This window comes from Danio rerio, chromosome 4 (genome assembly GCF_049306965.1).
Source record: "Danio rerio strain Tuebingen ecotype United States chromosome 4, GRCz12tu, whole genome shotgun sequence".
NCBI classification, from domain to species: domain Eukaryota; kingdom Metazoa; phylum Chordata; class Actinopteri; order Cypriniformes; family Danionidae; genus Danio; species Danio rerio.
This window is the reverse complement of record NC_133179.1, coordinates 18,203,279-18,223,218: the sequence shown is the minus strand read 5'-3', so window position 1 is coordinate 18,223,218 and position 19,940 is coordinate 18,203,279. Positions and strand designations below refer to the sequence as shown.

Sequence of the window (19,940 nt, the reverse complement as noted above, 5' to 3'; positions counted from 1 at the left end):
AGAGTCTAAATACTTATTGTGATATTTCAGTTTGTCATTTTTTAATAAATCTGCAAAAATGTCAACAATTCTGTTTTCTGTCAATATGGGGTGCTGTCATTTCCAAACATTTCCGCTATTTTGTGCATACACCATGTTTATAAATCAAACGGTTGATGTAACACATGGTTGATTTATTTGCCTTAGCGTCTTACCATTGTCCTTCACTGTCTTTGACATCTGCACTGTGGTTGTGTTGGCATGACTCTGGTCACTGGGTCTTAATGTGGAGCAGATGTCCCAGTAAAGATAAGCCACCTGTAAACAGGATCATGTGGTTAAAGGATTAGTTCACTTACAGAATAAAAAAATCCTAATCATTTACTCACCCCATAGTTACTCATCCAAGATGTTCTTCTCTTTATTTTTTCAGTCAAAAAAGAAGATGTTTGAGGAAAACATGCAGGGATTTAATAGTGGACTTTATATGGTGCAAAATAGCTTATACTTACAAATTGCAGTTTTGATACAGCTTGAATGATCCCAAATGAGGAGTAAGGGTCTTACCAAGTGAAACCATTTGGCAATGCATTTTCTTAAAAAAACAAACAAACATGTAGGCCTACTTACAACTACAAAAGCTTAGTAAATAGCTAGTGCCAGACAAGCGTTTGTGGTTAAAATGAACTTTAACTGGATGACAAGGAGGTGAGTAAAACGTATTAAAAAATATTAATAAAATATTATTAAAAATATTCAGGAAACTTTATTCTAGAGGTGAACTAATGTTTTAAGCTTGTGTATATTACATGGCATGGCAACACAATTCGACTAAACCTACAACTTTATTCCTGCATGTGTTTCAGTGACGACGGATTTGAACATCATCAGAGGATTTCTAAAGAAATGACCGACAGATCTCTTGGAATTCTTTGGAAGTCTAGTGTATACCAATGACTGAATATTTTATTGTTGTTCAGTGATCTACTTATTATATACATTTTAGTTTAAATACATCGAACCCATCCTTATAAAATGTATTATACCGTATGTAAAGCTAAAATATTTGTTTAGTAGCTTTTGAAATATTTGTATATATAAATAACTTTATTAATAATACAGTACGGATAAATGAACTGATTATATATGCAATTGAAGACAAAATTATTAGCCATCCTGTAAATATATACTGTTGATGTCAGAATTATTAGCCACCCTGAATTATTTGTTTCCCCAATTTCTGTTTAACGGAGAGAAGCTTTTTTTCAGCACATTTCTAAACATACTGGTTTTAATAACTCATCGCTAATAACTGATTTTTTTTATCTTTGCCATGATGACAATAAATAATATTCACTATATATTTTTCAAAACACTTCTATACAGCTTAAAGTGACATTTAAAGCTTAACTAGGTTAATTAGGTTAACTAGGCAGATTAGGGTAATTAGGCAAGTTATTGTATAACGATGGTTTGTTCTAGACTATCGGAAAAATATATAGTTTAAAGGGGCTAATAATTTTGACCTTAAAAAAATTGAAAAGTGCTTTTATTCTAGCAAAAATAAACAAATCTGACTTTTTCCAGAAGAAAAAATATTATCAGACATACAGTGAAAATTTCCTTGCTCTGCTAAACATAATTTGGGAAATGTTTGAAAAAAAAAAAAAATAATCCAACCTCAACTGTATGTGTATATATACTGATACATTTGTACTTATAATTGTGACACTCGCTGTTTAAAAATATATATAAATATATGTTTGTTTTTTTCTAACCAAAATAAAAGACATAAGAGAAAAAATACATTAGTAAATAATTGGAAATATTCCCTTGCACTGTAACAAGACATATTTGAATAAGAACAAACATTTCACACGAGAGCTAATCATTTCATCTTCAACAGTATAATAATAACAACGTTTTTCACAAATTACTTAAATGGTCCCTTGGAATATCCTTTTAAACAACATTATAACCACTTGGAGGCGCTACAACTTAATATAGTCTGTGACAGACATTTTCCCCACACTGTTCTGTCATTCATTAAAATCGCACATAATGCAAATGAACAGGGTATGTAAATATTAAAACATCTAAGACCATGAATACCAAGAAAAACACCTAAAGAAAAAAAACGTCAAAATATACAAACGTGCCTAAAATATCCAGCACCCAGACAAAGCACAGGCGGCAAAGAGCAGTGATTCTGTATTACAGTGACCTGTTTTCAGATAGCCAGCAGCGTGATTTGTTCTGGTTGGGAATTGGGGGTTGAGTGAAGCGAGTGTGTCTTTTACTGATGTTCTCCTGTACACCATGTGGCTGAATGATTAGATCTTCAGCAAATCAGAGCTAGAGGACCGGCCGTTTAATGTGTCACTGGTTGTGAGCAGCCTCTGATGAATCACAGGATGAAATAAAAGCAGCAGATGCAGTTTGTTCTACTATAAAGGGAAAGTTCACCCAAAATTGATAATACATTCATTTACACAGCTTCTGCTTGCTCCAAACCTGTTTCTTTCTTCTGTTGAACACAAAAGAAGCTATTTTTGAAGCATATTGAAAACGCTGACATCCATAAAAAATACTATGGAAGTCAATGGGTACTGGTTTTCAGCATGTTTCAAAGTATATTATTTTGCATTCAACAGACGATGAGGACTAGTATGCTAAGCACATCATCCTTTTTGGCTAACTAGTCCTATTATAAACACAGGATTCTCAGTTCTATTTAATATAACATATATAATACTGGCTAATCATAGACAGTTTATAACACTTCACTTAACTGCTAAAATCACAATGGTGAAGTTTTCTTTTTTTGGAAACACATGATAGGAAGTTTGGTTTTACTGGTATCAATAGTTACTTCTCTGTTTGAGTCAGACTTGTAGATCACGAAAAACTAGTAGGCTTTAATCTACATCTTTGTCTGCTGTGTACAGAATCATCCACAAAGATCACTCAAATTCCAGTGTTTGCATTTTACGAAATGATGGTTTTGGAGGTTAAATTTTTTTTTTTTATTGTTTTTAAAAATCTTCACTTTGAACCTGTTTTCAAAAGCGTTGTCAACCCCCCAAAATGTTTTTTTTTCCTGTAAATGAATAACTGTTTTAGTTAAAAACAGTGTCGTACATACTTAAAAAAAAAAAATGCTATTACTTTGCATTTAATTTACTATTCACCAAAGAATTTTGAGAAAATAGTGTTTTTTAACAACAACCAAAATAATAACTAGACAACACAACTGTTCCTCATTAAAATAATAAGCAATCTACATTGATATCAATTACTTTTTTAATATGAATGAGATTCCTTCATGTATATTAAGGTGATTTTAGATGAAACAACTATTTTCAGCATTGATAATAATAAGAAATTTTGTCTTGAATAACGAATAACAAATCAGCACATTGGAAAAGTTTCTGAAAGGCCACATGAGACCGAAGACTAAAACAATGCAATAATATAGAAAAAAATACAATACACTAATACACTAATAGTGTAATACAATACACTATATATATATATATATATATATATATATATATATATATATATATATATATATATATATATATATATATATATATATATATACATATATATATATATATATATATATATATATATATATATATATATATATATACATATATATATATATATATATATATATATATATATATATATATATATATATATATATATATATATRTGTATATATATATATATATATATATATATATATATATATATATATATATATATATATAATTTTAAATACTAAATACCTGAATAAGTACTAAATAATACATAATTTAAACAAAATACTAAAATAATAAATACTAAATAATTAAATAATAAATACTATATAATTATATAAAAAATCTAATATATTAATTAATATATAATAATTACAATAATATATCAAATCTTTATATATATATATATATATATATATATATATATATATATATATATATATATATATATATATATATATATATATATATATAATATTACATTGATTTTAGATAAAACAACTATTCTCAGCATTGATAATAAAATGAAATGTTTCTTGAGTAACAAATAAGTGGTTGGAACGATTTCTGAAAGATGAGGCATGAGACTGAAGGCTGAAATTATGACTTAAACATAAATAATATCTCAAATAAATGACCCTTTAAACTACCTTCAAATATTAAACATCTATTCTAAATATTAATGAAAACATCTATACTTTTAATCTTATTTCTGATCAAAAAATGTCACTTTGTTGTGTACAAGGTGTTAAATCTACTGGGCAGACTTCCAAATAAGTATTTTTACCACAAGTGCATGTGTGTGTGGGTAAAAATAACACAAAAGATGAAGGTCAAGCATAGTATGTCAAAAAAAACATCAACAATCGAAGCTAATTAATGAAAAGTCACTTTGAAAGGACAGTATGAGAGAGAGAGAGCGAGAGAAACGAAAGAGAAGTAGGTGGAGAAAGACAGAGGGAGGTGCAGAAAGATAGAGAGAGAGAGAGAGAGAGAGCAGGGGAGGAGAGATAGAGAACGAGAGGGAAAGAGAGAAGGACGCTTCGTCTCTGCAGCGCTGCAAGGACAGGGTGAACATCACCAGGACGGAGCTCTCTCCAAAACACACACGCACACACACACCATGAACACCAAACCAATCACTGCACTGGACTGACAGCTGTCAATCCACTGGAGCAGATTATCAGGATCCAGAGATTACAACGGGGGACTTAAGCGGAGTAATTCCAACTTATGTTTGCTTAGAACTTGCTATTCGAGGGTGGAAAATTGGCCATTTTTTGATGCCTTTGAACCTGCATTTGTCACATGCGTGTGTGTGCTTTAGGGGAAGCGTGTATGAGACTGTCTAGCTGTAAATCAGGGTCACAGTCTTGCTGACTCTCACCCATCAGTGCTTAGTAGGTTCATTAGTGCTTCGGTTAGTGTTTATTTCACCTCTCCGCCACCAAAAACCATGAGTGAGGGCAAGAAGGAGTTGGAGATGAGGGACAAAGCCATCATGCATCAGCAGAGGAGACTCAAACAAGCCACTCAATTCACTCACAAGGACTCGGCCGATCTTCTGCCTCTGGACGGGCTCAAGAGAATGGGCACATCTAAAGACTTGGTGAGATTTTTTGGATTGTCTATCAATGGTATAAAGACAGACAGATATAATTGTAAATATTTCTGCATGTAAATCAGTAGGCAGTTTCAAATGCTACATGCCATGGGGATGTGATGCATTATTTAGCGCTCCTCAACCAGGCATGGCTGTGAATGTTTTCTGACACATCAGTAGATCCGGTGTTCGGCTTCCCCTCCATGCTGCTAGATTAGAGTCACACACTTTCTTTCTCTCTCTCTCTCTCTCTCTCTCTCTCTCTCTCTCACACACACACACACACACACACACAACACATGATGGGTTTTCATGTTTTATGGGGTCTTCTCATAGACAAAATCAATTGTCCTGTACTGACTCTATTTTCCAAAATTCTCCAAACCTTAACCATAAACAACCCTTCTAGAAAACCTTCTGCAGTTTTACATTATTAAAACTTTATGATTGGTATTATTATACTTGTGGGGACAATTGGGCCTCATAATGTAGTAAAAAGACACACACAAACATCATTGTGGGGACTTCCCATAGATGTAATGACTTTTATACTGTATATATTCTGAACTCGTACTCCAACCCAAACCCTAAACCCAACCTTCAAATAAACAAACAAAAACTACATTTGTGACCCTGGACCACAAAACCCAATCATAAATGTCAAAATTAAAAGATGAATGAATAAGCTTTTCATTGATACTGATGACAAGATGTAAGGATAGAGGACAATATTTGGCCATGATGCAACAATTTGAAAATCTAGAATCTGTGGATTATCAAAAAAAAAAAAAACGCAAATACAAAGTAATTGCCTTAAAAGTTGCCCAGATTAAGTTCTTGAATTTAATTTTGATGTACTTTCAGTACAGGAAATTTACAAAACAAAAGTCTTTTTAGAACATGATTTTAATACACAATCATTTCACTGTTAATAATTTTTTGGAAGGGATGGCACAGTGGCTCAGTGGTTAGCATTGTCACCTCACAGCAAGAAGGTCACTGGTTCGAGTCTCAGCTATGCCAGTTGGCATTTCTGTTTGCATGTTCTCAGACTAAGCAGAAGGAAAATTAATGAATGAATGATTTTTGGCATTAAATTAATGTATTTCTGGAACATGAGACTGGTTTTGAGATCCAGGGTGACATTTTTACATGCTAAATACTTAATTCTGTATGATTAATATTCATGTTTACTCATGGGGACCTCATAGGTTGTGTGCGAGTTTTGGTTTTGGTGGTTTATGAGGACTCTCCATGAGCATTATGTATTTTATATTGTAAACATGCTTATTTTATGGCCTTACAGTACCCCTATCCATGAACCCAAGCATCATGGGAAACCCATGGCATATTTTGAATGTTAAAATACCATGATAAGTTGAAGACTAATAGAATTGATAAGATTTTTTATTTTTTTTAATTGCAAGGGTGTAAGGCATGTCCTCATATAAACAGTTAGGTCATTCCCATGTAATTATGCAAATTTGTTTCTTCATAAACCACCAAAACCAGTACAGACACACACACAAACACACACACACGCACGCACGCACGCACAACCATGCTGAAGACCTCACAGTGTCTTCTCTTGTATACTTGAATCATGCTAATTATGGTGGCTTGAAAAGCCAACATACTGTTATCTCACGTAAACTTATTATTAGGCTGGCTTGTCAAAGCCAGACTACTGTTCTACTATTTAAACTTATTATTATTATTAATTTTATTATTATTCTTCTTCTGAGACTAAAATTCAAACTCTATCTACTCCTTGAACTTTCAAGCTATTACCACCAAACTCACACCAGACCTCCAAACTGGTCTGACTCGGTATGCCATATCTCCTCAGACTGATCCAACTTTCGGTTTTCCGAAAAACGTCCCGGGACTGTCGGAAAAATCCCATAGACTTAACATTGGACCAAACTTTGTGACCTCGTAACTCTGCGTCAGACTGTCGCACAGAACTCTGAGCTCATTTAACTCAGACTATCAAACTGTCAATGACTGATCACCTTTAAACTTTCTAGCCACGCCCTAGCAACCACTTTTGGACCCTAGTAACTGTCCCATAGACTTCAATTCAAAAGACTCTCATTGACTTAACATGGGATCAAACTTTGTGAGTTCATAACTCTGAATCAGACTGTCCTACAGACTAATGGCTGAGCTCATTTAACTCCAACTACCAATCTGCCAATAACTGATGAGCTTTTAACTTTCTAGCCACACCCCTAACTACCACATACTGCACCCTAGCAACTGTCCCGTAGACTTCCATTACAAAAGACTCTCATTGACTTAACATGGGATCAAACTTTGTGAGCTCATAACTCTGCATCAGACTGTCCTACAGACTAATGGCTGAGCTCATTTAACTCCAACTACCAATCTGCCAATAACTGTTGAGCTTTTAACTTTCTAGCCACACCCCTAACTACCGCATACTGCACCCTAGCAACTGTCCTATAGACTGTAATTAGCTGTGCTATCAAATGCTTATAATTCTAACATACTAATGACATGCCAATCATGCTAGCAACATGCTACTCATATGTTAATCATGCTAATGACATGCTAACTCATACTGGAAACATGCTAATGACGTGCTAATTTGTACTAGAATCATGCTAGTAACATGCTAATTCATACTAGACTCATGTTAATAACTGGCCTACATGCATATCTTTGCTTAGCATTGTCCTATTGACTTGGGGGATGGCTTATCTGACTCAGACAACCAATGAGCATCTCAATATGATAATGAAGCTCACAAGCCACGCCCCCAAATTGATTCCATAGACTTCCATTAAAATAGGCCAAGATGCATATCTTTGCATAGCAGTGTCATAGAGACATGGGGGTTGGTTCATTTGACTTAGACAGCCAACCAAATTCAAGTTCACTCTGTAACCTCGCCCATAGCAACAAAACAGAGTACCCTAGCAACCATTCATCAACAGCGATATCTCAGCATCAGAACATCGTAGAGACTTGGAGATTGGCTCGTTTGACTCATGCTAGCAAATGGAATTTCCTATATGCTACACATGCTAGCAGTGATTAGCTACATGCTAATATTGACTAGCCAAGTACTGTAACTTGCTAGAAATGCTTACTAAGTATAAATGTTTTATCAAGCTTGTATGTGAGGCTTGCCTAGTAACCAACCAGGGTACCCTAGCAACTGCCTAGCAACCACCCAAATTACCCTAGCAACCGCCTAGCAACAGCCTAGTAATCCCTTAGTAAGGGCCTAGCGACCACTCAGGACACCCTAGCAACCGCCTAGCAACGCCTTAGCAACCACTCAGAATACCTTAGCAACCACCTAGCAACACCTTAGCAACTACCTAGCAACCACTTGGGACACCTTAGCAACCGCCTAGCAACACCTTAGCAACCACCTAGCAACCACTCAGAACACCCTAGCAACCGCCTAGCAACGCCTTAGCAACCACCTAGCAACCACTCAAGACACCCTAGCAACCACCTAGCAACACCTTAGCAACCACTCAGGACACCCTAGCAACCACCTAGCAACGCCTTAGCAACCACTCAGAATACCCTAGCAACCACCTAGCAACCACTTAGGACTCCTTAGCAACCACCTAGCAACACCTTAGCAACCACCTAGCAACCACTCAGAACACCCTAGCAACACCTTAGCAACAACCTAGCAACCACTTAGAACACCCTAGCAACCGCCTAGCAACACCTTAGCAACCACTCAGAACACCCTAGCAACCACCTAGCAACATCTTAGCAACTACACAGAGCACCCTAGCAACCGCCTAGCAAGACCTTAGCAACCACCTAGCAACCAATCAGAGCACCCTAGCAACTGCCTAGCAACAACCTATCAACCACTCAGAACACCCTAGCAACCACCTAGCAATGCCTTAGCAACCACCTAGCAACCACTCAGAACACCATAGCAACCACCTAGCAACACCCTAGCAACCGCCTAGCAACATCTTAGCAACCACCCAGCAACCACTCAGGACACCCTAGCAACTGCCTAGCAACGACTTAGCAACCACTTAGAATACCCTAGCAACCACCTAAGCATGCTATGTGACATGCTAATTCATACTAGAATCATGCTAGTAACATGCTAACTCATACTACAATCATGCTAATAACATGCTAATTCATACTAGAATCATGCTAATAACATGCTAATTCATACTGGAATCATGCTAGTAACATGCTAATGCATGCTAAAATCATGCTAATAACATGCTAATTCACGCTAGAATCATGCTAGTAACATGTTAATTCATACTATAATCATGCTAATAACATGCTAATTCCTGCTAGAATCATACGAGTAACATGCTAATTCATGCTAGAATCATTCTAGTAACATGCTAATTCATACTAGAATCATGCTAATTCATGCTAGAATCATGCAAATAACCTGCTAATTTATACTAGATTCATGATAGTAACAGGCTACTTTATACTAGAATCATGCTAGTAACATGCTAATGCATGCTAGAATCATGCTAGTAACATGCTAATTCATGCTAGAATCATACTAGTAACATGCTAATTCATGCTAGAATCATGCGAGTAACATGCTAATTCTTGCTAGAATCATTCTAGTAACATGCTAAATCATACTAGAATCATGCTAATTCATGCTACAATCATGCTAATAACCTGCTAATTCATACTAGATTCATGATAGTAACAGGCTAATTCATACTAGAATCATGCTAGAATCATGCTAGTAACATGCTAATTCATGCTAGAATCATACTAGTAACATGCTAATTCATGCTAGAATCATGCTAGTGACATGCTAATTCATGCTAGAATCATGCTAGTAGCATGCTAATTCATACTAGAATCATGCTAGTGACATGCTAATTTATTCTAGAATCATGCTAGTAACATGCTAATTCATGCTAGAAGTATGCTAATAACATGCTAATTTATACTAGAATCATGCTAATAAAATGCTAATTTGTACTACACTCATGCTAATAGCATGCTAATCCATGCTAGAATCATGCTAATGCATGCTAGAATCATGCTAATAACATGCTACTTATACTTTTTCAAACTGTTTTTAAACTAAATAAACTATTACCAACAGGCTTTGTCAAGCCAGCCTCAAAGTTTGTCTCGACGAACTTTACTGTCTAGTTATTATGTTGGCTTGAGAAAGCCAACATACTGTAATGCTACTTAAACTTATTCTTATTATTATTATTATTATTCCGGCTTCTGACCTAAAAAAAGCAATCGCTTCTCCTCCCAGGACTTAGATGCTACAAGCCCCAAATTTGGTCAAAAGCTGCCTTCTGCTCATGAGATGGTTGCTGTATGTCCTCATGCCGATAAGATTTGTAGTTTTTGAATTAAAAATTTTTTTATTAAAAAATTGTATCGAGTATTTGGGGCATATAAAAAAGTATACAATCCTCAAATTTGGCCAAAAGATGTGTTTGAAATTACTGATAATTGTCATATTTATTTGGTGTAATTATAAATAACAGTTTTCCTATAAATATTTTTTTATATTAAATTTGTAAAATTCAGACTCAAAGCGTGTCAGAGTGTCCACGAGATGGCGCCAGAAGACTATTTTTGAGGCCTTTGTAATTTAGTAATGGCCCTTTAAGAGGCGGGGAGATCCGTGCTGATCTGGATGCAGAATCTTCCGCGTCGGAATCGACCCGCATGCATTTCTGTCTGCTACCCTGTGAGTTTTAAAATGCATGACTCTGATGTTGGCAGAAACATAACTTTACTTCAGATATTTCTTTCAAAACAGAATATTCTGTGCCGTGAAAAAGCCTTCTCCTCTACTTGTGATAATGAAAATGAAAGCCAAGGAACATTCACGTATATTATACAATAAACATATTTAATATAAAATCATTCTAACTTTATTTTTAATCTGTATTTTAACCCTCTAAAAACAGCTATGTCCTTGCCACAAAACTAATAATCCATCTTTAAAACCTACAATTTCTTTCCATTCGGTCCGGTCGGACCTGAACGTCTTTATACCGTTGTAATCACGTGTAAATTCTAACAAAGACAATGTTTGCACTTTTTAAATCACATTTTATTTATTGTGCAAAAACAGTATTATAATGTTTTAAAGCAAAAATGTTAACAACAATTATTTACAAACAGTGAAAATAAAGTGTGTGTGTGTATATATATATATATACATACAGTTGATGTCAGAATTATTAGCTCCCCTGTTTATTTTTTCCCCAATTTCTGTTTAATGGAGGGAAGATTGTTTCAGCACATTTCTAGGCATAATAGTTTTAAAAACCTATATCTAATTACTGATTTATTTTATCTTTGCCATGATGACATTAAATAATGTTTGACCTGATATTTTTTAAGACACTTCTATACAGCTTAAAGTGACATTTAAAGGCTTAACTAGGTTAATAAGGTGAACTAGGCAGGTTAGGGTAATTAGGCAAGTTATTGTATAACGATGGTTTGTTCTGTAGACTATCAAAAAAAAATTGCTTAAAGGGGCAAATAATTGTGTCCCAAAAATAGTTTTTAAATAATTAATAACTGCTTTTATTCTAGCCGAAATAAAACAAGTAAGACTTTCTCAAGAAGAAAAAATATTATCAGACATACTGTGAAAATTTCCTTGCTCTGTTAAACATAATTTGGGAAATATTTAAAAAAGGAAAAAAAAATCAAATGGGGGTTAATAATTCTGACTTCAACTGTATGTATATATATATATATATATATATATATATATATATATATATATATATATATATATATATATATATATATATATATATATATATATATATATATATATATATATATATATATATACATACACACACACACATACACAAATTTATGGTTAGTGTTATAAGGATTATTTTTTATCCCCCTTTTATGTTGGCAAAAACATAAGTTTACTTCAGATATTTCTTTCAAAACAGAATTTTCTGTGCCGCAAAAAAGCCTTCTCCTCACTTGTGATAATGACAATGAAAGCCAAGCTTTTGGCCTATGCTGTACCAAAAAAAATAAAATCACCCAGGTGATGACAATTAAATATTACGATTATAACATTAGGTGCGTTCGACATAAGGTTCAGCTGCAGCCGGTGATCAACGAGATTAGCCGAGCGCAGGCGGGGGAGGAGTTGAAAACGGAGCCGTCAAGACGGACAGCTGGACACTTCGGGACTCAAAGTTGCTGCAGTAATGATGACCGATTACATGGCGTCATCATAATTTTTTTGTTATTTTAATTTATAACAACAAAACATTTACAAATAAAACAGAATACAGTCTCTACAAACTGTTGTTCCTTTTTAAACAATAAGAGAGAATTATGAATAAAATATATAACAAATGCATGAGAGAAATAAGAGGAAATGAGAGGTTAATATAAACATAAAAACGAACAGGTTTATTAAATACAAAGCAATACGCATAAATTCTAGGAGTTAAACATCAACCTTTAGGCTAATACTTCTTGTTTGAATATGCTAAAAAAGGGTTTACATATGTACATTTATAGATATAAAAATTTCCAATGTAAAAAGCAAAACAAGGTGTTTTGATTAGGTCTTAATAAATGACATTATTTTGGATAATGAATGCATTTTCAAAAAAGCATTTTAATCCAAAAAGATTGTGTTGAAAACAACAAAAGGTAAAATAAGTGAGCTATGTAGAAGTTTCCCAGAAAGAGCAGGTAAACTGCTAGACAGGAAATAAAATAGATATTTATATTATAATAATAAAACCATTTTATAATTATTTAATAAAATAGTTCATGGGGATGAATGCAGTAAATAGTCTGTATAAAAAAGTTCCAAATAAACCTGCGCAAACAAGCTAACCTTTATAACCAGATTATTTAACAAAAGATGATTACTGCAGTAAAATATTTGTAGTCTTTTAATAAGCAAGATGTGTACAGGATAGAGAGGGTGTGAAAAGTGAATTGTTTGTTTTGAAACTTTTGAATCGGAATTTGTCCAATTATAAACCCGAAATACACGTGTTTGTTGTCATGTGGTGAACTCGGCCAATCGTGTAATATCGGTGTCGTCATCAAAGCTCCTGCAGTCGCTCTTCAGAAGCTGCATGGTCTGAGTTTGCCGTCTGATCTCGGAGCGCTGTCGCGGTACTTTGATGCCACATGTGACAGTCACGTGGCGTCGGCGCAGCATCAATCCGGACAAGATTTCTTACCAGAATGCACCGCTTTAAGACAGATTTCGATCGATCTGCGCAGCGCTGCATGAAGTCGAACGCACCTATTGTGTTAGTGGCCAGTGGGGTGGAACAACGTCATTGGTCAGAATTAACCACGTGATGAAGATGGTCTAATATTGTATTTAATGCGATTTTCTTCCTGTAAACTGTATATATAACTATATAACTATATATATAACGCTGCAAATTACTGTAAATTGACTGTACTCTTTTTTAACTGCAAAACTGATAAGACTGATTAAATAAAAGACAAATTAACTAAATGTATGTGCTATTGTTTCATTAGTATTTTAATTTAATATTTTTCTTCATATGATGTTTATTATAATGTAATTTTGTTCAGATTATAATATATACTATAAATACTAACTATACTATAGTGATCTGCATTAAACAACCTGAACAAATCAGTCCTCTCTCTCTCTCGATTTGATCAAAAATGTAAATGAGGCCTTTCGATTAACAGTCCAGTGGACCCTAGCAACAGCCTAGAAACCACTCAGAACACCCTAGCAACTACCTAGGAATGCCTTAGCAACATCTTAGCAACCGCCTAGCAACCACTTCTCAACTGCTGTGCTTCCTGCCAACTGCCTTTGAGTCCCCGGCACAGTCACGTTGGCTTTCTCAAGCCAACATCAAAGTTCGTCAACGAACTTTAGGTTCTAGTTCTTCTTCTTCTTCTTCTTCTTCTTCTTATTCTTCTGAGACTAATTTTAAAGTGTATCTCCTCCTAAACTTTTCAAGCTTCATACTTCAAACTTTCGTCAAACCTTCAAACTGGTCTGACTCGGGTTGCTATATCTTTTCCGACTGATCCGACTTTCGGTTTTCCGAAAAACGACCCGGAAAATTCCCAAAATTCCCATTGACTTAACATTGGGTCAAACTTTGTGACCTTATAACTCTGCATCAGACTGTCCTACAGACTTCTAACTGGGCTCATTTAACTCAGTCTAGCCAGCAGCCAATAACTGATGACCTTTAAACTTACTAGCCACTCCCTAGCAACCACTTTTGGCACCCTAGCAACTGTCCCATAGACTTCCATTGTAAAAGACTGCCATTGACTTAACATTGGGTCAACCTTTGTGAGCTCATAACTCTGCATCAGACTGTCCTACAGACTAGAGTCAGGCCCCATTCAACTCAGTCTAGTCAGCAGCCAATCACTGATGACCTTTAGACTTACTAGCCACTCCCTAGCAACCACTTATGGCACCCTAGCAACTGTCCCGTAGACTTCCATTCGAAAGACTCTCATTGACTTAACATGGGATCAAACTTTGTGAGCTCATAACTCTGCATCAGACTGTCACACAGACTAATGGCTGAGCTCATTTAACTCAGTCTAGCCAGCAGCCAATCACTGATGGCCTTTTAACTTTCTAGCCACACCCCTAACTACCACATACTGCACCCTAGCAACTGTCCTATAGAATGTAATTAGCTGTGCTATAAAATGCTTATAATTCTAACATGCTAATGACATGCCAATCATGCTAGCAACATGCTACTCATATGCTAATCATGCTAATGACATGCTAACTCATACTGGAAACATGCTAATGACATGCTAATTTGTACTAGAATCATGCTAGTAACATGCTAATTCAAACTAGACTCATGTTAATAACTGGCCTACATGCATATCTTTGCATAGCAGTGTCCTATTGACTTGGGGGATGGCTCATCTGACTCAGACAACCAATGAGCATCTCAATATGATAATGAAGCTCACAAGCCCCGCCCCCAAATTGATTCCATAGACTTCCATTAAAATAGGCCAAGATGCATATCTTTGCATAGCAGTGTCATAGAGACATGGGGGTTGGTTCATTCGACTAAGACAACCAACCACATTCAAGTTCACTCTGTAACCTCGCCCATAGCAACAAAACAGAGTACCCTAGCAACCATTCATCAACAGCTATATCTCAGCATCAGAACATCGTAGAGACTTGGAGATTGGCTCGTTTGACTCATGCTAGCAAACGGAACTTCCTATATGCTACACATGCTAGCAGTGACTAGCTACATGCTAATATTGACTAGCCCAGTACTGTAACTTGCTAGAAATGCTTACTAAGTATAAATGTTTTATCAATCATGTATGTGAGGCTTGCCTAGTAACCAACCAGGGTACCCTAGCAACTGCCTAGCAACCACCCAAATTACCCTAGCAACCGCCTAGCAACCACCTAGCAACGGCCTAGTAATGCCTTAGTAAGGGCCTAGCGACCACTCAGGACACCCTAGCAACCGCCTAGCAACGCCTTAGCAACCACTCAGAATACCTTAGCAACCACCTAGCAACACCTTAGCAACCACCTAGCAACCACTTGGGACACCTTAGCAACCGCCTAGCAACACCTTAGCAACCACCTAGCAACCACTCAGAACACCCTAGCAACTGCCTAGCAACGCCTTAGCAACCACCTAGCAACCACTCAGGACACCCTAGCAACCACCTAGCAACACCTTAGCAACCACCTAGCAACCACTCAAGACACCCTAGCAACCACCTAGCAACGCCTTAGTAACCACTCAGAACACCCTAGCAACCATCTAGCAACCACTTAGGACACCTTAGCAACCACCTAGCAACACCTTAGCAACCACCTAGCAACCACTCAGAACACCCTAGCAACCGCCTAGCAACACCTTAGCAACTACCTAGCAACCACTTAGGACACCCTAGCAACCGCCTAGCAACACCTTAGCAACCACCTAGCAACCACTTAGGACACCCTAGCAACCGCCTAGCAACACCTTAGCAACCACCTAGCAACACCTTAGCAACCACCTAGCAACCACTCAGGACACCTTAGCAACCACCTAGCAACACCTTAGCAACCACCTAGCAACCACTCAGAACACCCTAGCAACCGCCTAGCAACACCTTAGCAACCACTCAGGACACCCTAGCAACCACCTAGCAACACCTTAGCAACCACCTAGCAACCACTCAGGACACCCTAGCAACCACCTAGCAACGCCTTAGCAACCACTCAGAATACCCTAGCAACCACCTAGCAACCACTTAGGACACCTTAGCAACCATCTAGCAACACCTTAGCAACCACTCAGAACACCCTAGCAACCGCCTAGCAACACCTTAGCAACCACCTAGCAACCACTCAGAATACCCTAGCGACCACCTTGCCACACCTTAGTAACCACTTAGCAACTAGTCAGAACACCTTAGCAACTGCCTAGCACCACCTTAGCAACCACTTAGCAACCACTCAAAACACCCTAGCAACCGTCTAGCAACACCCTAGCAACCACCTAGCAACTAGTCAGACCACCTTAGCAACTGCCTTGCACCACCTTAGCAACCACCTAGCAACCACTTAAAACACCCTAGCAACCACCTAGTAAAATGCTAATTCATGCTAGAATCATGCTAACAACATGCTAATTCATGCTAGAATCATGCTAGTAACATGCTAATTTATGCTAGATTTATGCTAACAACATGCTAATTCATGCTAGAATCATGCTAGTAACATGCTAATTCATGCTAGAATCATGCTAACAACATGCTAATTCATGTAAGAATCATGCTACTAACATGCTAATTCATGCTAGAATTATCCTAGTAGCATGCTAATTCATGCTAGAATCATGCTAGTAACATGCTAATTCAACCACTTCAAACTTTCAGATTCGGCTTTTCAAGCCACCATAAAGTTTGTCCTCAAACTTTAATATCTAGTTACAATTACTCTACATCCCTTAAAACTGAGAGATTAATTTTTCTCTTCTTGAGGAGGTTACGAGGTTAGGATAACAATTTAGTTTTTGTTTTGGGTCAGATGTAGTCTTAGGGCGTACTCACACTATGTACAGTTGCCTTGAACCAGGCCGAAGCACGCTTGTCCCCCTCCCGTCTCCCCCGTCGGCCCGCACTGACATTACATTAAGGCCTGGGGACGCCAACGATGCGATGTTCAGTAAGCGCTTTCGCACAGCACAGTGGAGATTTCTTTATTTATACTGTTTAAGTCGTTTGGTGACACGCTGTAAAATATTTCGCAGAACAGATTGATAAACAAACAAAGTCCTCGTGCTGCAGGAATTAGGAGGTTTGCTCAAGGTGCAGCTGTCGTGCAGTAGGGGGTTGTGCCTAAGCCCGATTAAGAGCACTCACACTTCTCAAACGATCCAGGAAACGGGCCTGGGCACAGTTCGAATAGCATAGTGTGAGTACACCCTAAAACAAATTTGGCTGGATTGCTTGGATATTGTAAATGCTTGTGTCCGAGCAAAAGTTCATCTATTTAGCATATTTTGACTGATGCTTTCTGTATTCTTTTCCATTGTTTCTTTGACATTCATATGTGAAATGCATGAGCTTATTATTAGTTCAGTCGTGACATTCCAAGCAATGTTATTCCCAGATAACAATTTTCTATGTGGCATTTAGCCATGCAATAAGCTGGATAAAGTACATTCAGATGGTTGTTTTCACAAAATAAAGTGCTTCAGATCAGGGTGATGGGGGTGTTGGAAGTTAGGATGATTCTAAAGGCCTATGAACTAGTTACTAATTACCAGAGTTACTATTAGGGGGGCCAATTCCATCCCCCATCCCCTACAACCCAAAGCGTCAATGCTTCCCGTTCACTTTGAATGGGTGACGTCAAGCGTTGCCAAACAGAATTGTGGATCTGTAGGCGCCGCTTCAGTGGTGTTGCTCGCTGAAGAAGTTGGGAATTTTTCAACTTTTCAAGTGCCAATAGAAGCGTCAGCATACGTGCAGATGTGCATAGTGTTTCTTTACTGAGAGACATCGCCACCTACTATCCTGGCCTTATAAATGCAGCATTTTTTGTTGTTTTGACAAGGTTACAAAATAAACCCCAAAAAGTATCATATATGGCCTCTATTTGCTTCATCACTGCTATGAAGTGAAATCTCTTTAACGGTGCGCAAATTAATCCTCTCATGAATTAATCAGAGTAGCATATTCCCACATAAGATTCCTCACAGCTTAAGCTTCTTAGGTTTTCCCACTTATTTTTAGTCATCAGAAGCTTTTGGTGGACAAATATTGGTGGACACACAACTAAAAGGTTTCTCTCATGACAACATAATTATAATACCTCACCTCTAATCCCAAAGCTAATAAACACCTATTATAACACCTTTATGATAAAGCTCTGTCTGATCTTTACCACCTGAAACATACACAAACAACAGGTCTGTAATAACCCACAAGTTAATGTCCGGGTCATTTAGTGATATCTACTTCCTCTAAAAGTCATTAAAGTGTACTGGTTATGTCTCTCTCTCTCTCTCTGGCGTAACAACCATCCCGCTGTCATCAACTCTGATTAGATGGCACATACCCAAAATCCCAGCACACACTCCAAGAAAGCATCCCAATATGAGCATGCGTGTTTATATGCATGTGCCTATGATTAGAGCCTGCATTTAAATGATCTGGGAGCACAGCGGGGAAGAGCCTGTGTGCACAGCTTACCATGTCAGAGCCTCTCAAAAAGTGCGAGCTGAAGATAACTGGCTGTCAGAGGCAGTGAGTTGCTTGTTTTTACACACCAGTTTAAATGTGTCTCAAGGAACTACATACTCAGTTTTGTTACTGTTCATGCAGATGTTTGAAAAAAAATCACCATCTGGGTTTTGTTATGTAAAAGTGGAGAAACAATTCCCTCTTTCCTGCACGCTTTGTGAGAGCTGTCATAAGCAATTTTTCAACAGATTCGATCTTGACGCTCATGGATGGCACAGTTATGTCACGCTTGTCCTGCTGTGGCGAGGGGGAGAGGGCAGACTGATACCTACTGACAGTTAGACAGATGGCACAGTCTTGCTGAAGCCGTCAGTGGAAGGGGAAGATTAGGGTGTGAAATACAGGAAAGTATAGGAAGGTGCAAGTCTTAAACCACTCAAGACGTTTTTTTGTATTGCCCATGAGAATGTTTTCAGAGCCTTTTAGAGACATAATGAAACAAGAAAGCTGTTAGCATTCTGTTGCAATTGCTGACAGATGACCCCCGAAAGCATATAAATATATACAAATAAATAAATTCTAATATAGATAACATACAATAAATACTTTTAAAACATGGCCACTTTATTAGGTACACCTTACTAGTACCGGGTTGAGCCTTCAGAACTGCCTTAATCCTTTGTGGCATAGATTTAACAAGGTACTGGAAAATATTCCTCAGAGATTCTGGTCTATATTGACATGATAGCATCATGCAGTTGCTACAGATTTGTCAAGAAACCAATCTGAGGTGATTGGAAGGTTATCCTGCTGGAAGCAGCCATCAGAAGACGGGTACACTGTGGTCATAAAGGAATGGACATGGTCAACAACAATACTCAGGTGGGCTGTGGCATTGACATGATGGTCAGTTGGTACTAATGGGCCCAAAGTGTGCCGAGGAAATATCCCCCACATCATTAAACCACCACCACCAGCCTGAACCATTGATACAAGGTAGGATAGATCCATGCTTTTCTGTTGGTGATGCCAAATTCTGACCCTACATCTGAATGTTGCAGCAGAAATCGAGACTTATC

General features: G+C 37.1%; 1 protein-coding gene and 1 long non-coding RNA gene across 2 annotated transcripts in view; both read left to right on the top strand.

Moving 5' to 3' along the window:
• Nucleotides 1-397: 397 nt before the first annotated feature.
• LOC141381618 (uncharacterized) lies at nucleotides 398-1,474 on the top strand. The gene is made up of 2 exons (XR_012402059.1): nucleotides 398-687; nucleotides 846-1,474. It is a non-coding gene; the product is annotated as an uncharacterized lncRNA (long non-coding RNA).
• A 3,512-nt stretch (nucleotides 1,475-4,986) lies between these two features.
• nrip2 (nuclear receptor interacting protein 2) overlaps nucleotides 4,987-19,940 on the top strand; it is a 54,406-nt gene continuing 39,452 nt past the window's right edge. Inside the window, exon 1 of the mRNA NM_001123515.1 lies at nucleotides 4,987-5,139. Coding sequence (NP_001116987.1) covers nucleotides 4,987-5,139 — 153 coding nt within the window. The remainder of the gene's footprint in view (nucleotides 5,140-19,940) is intronic.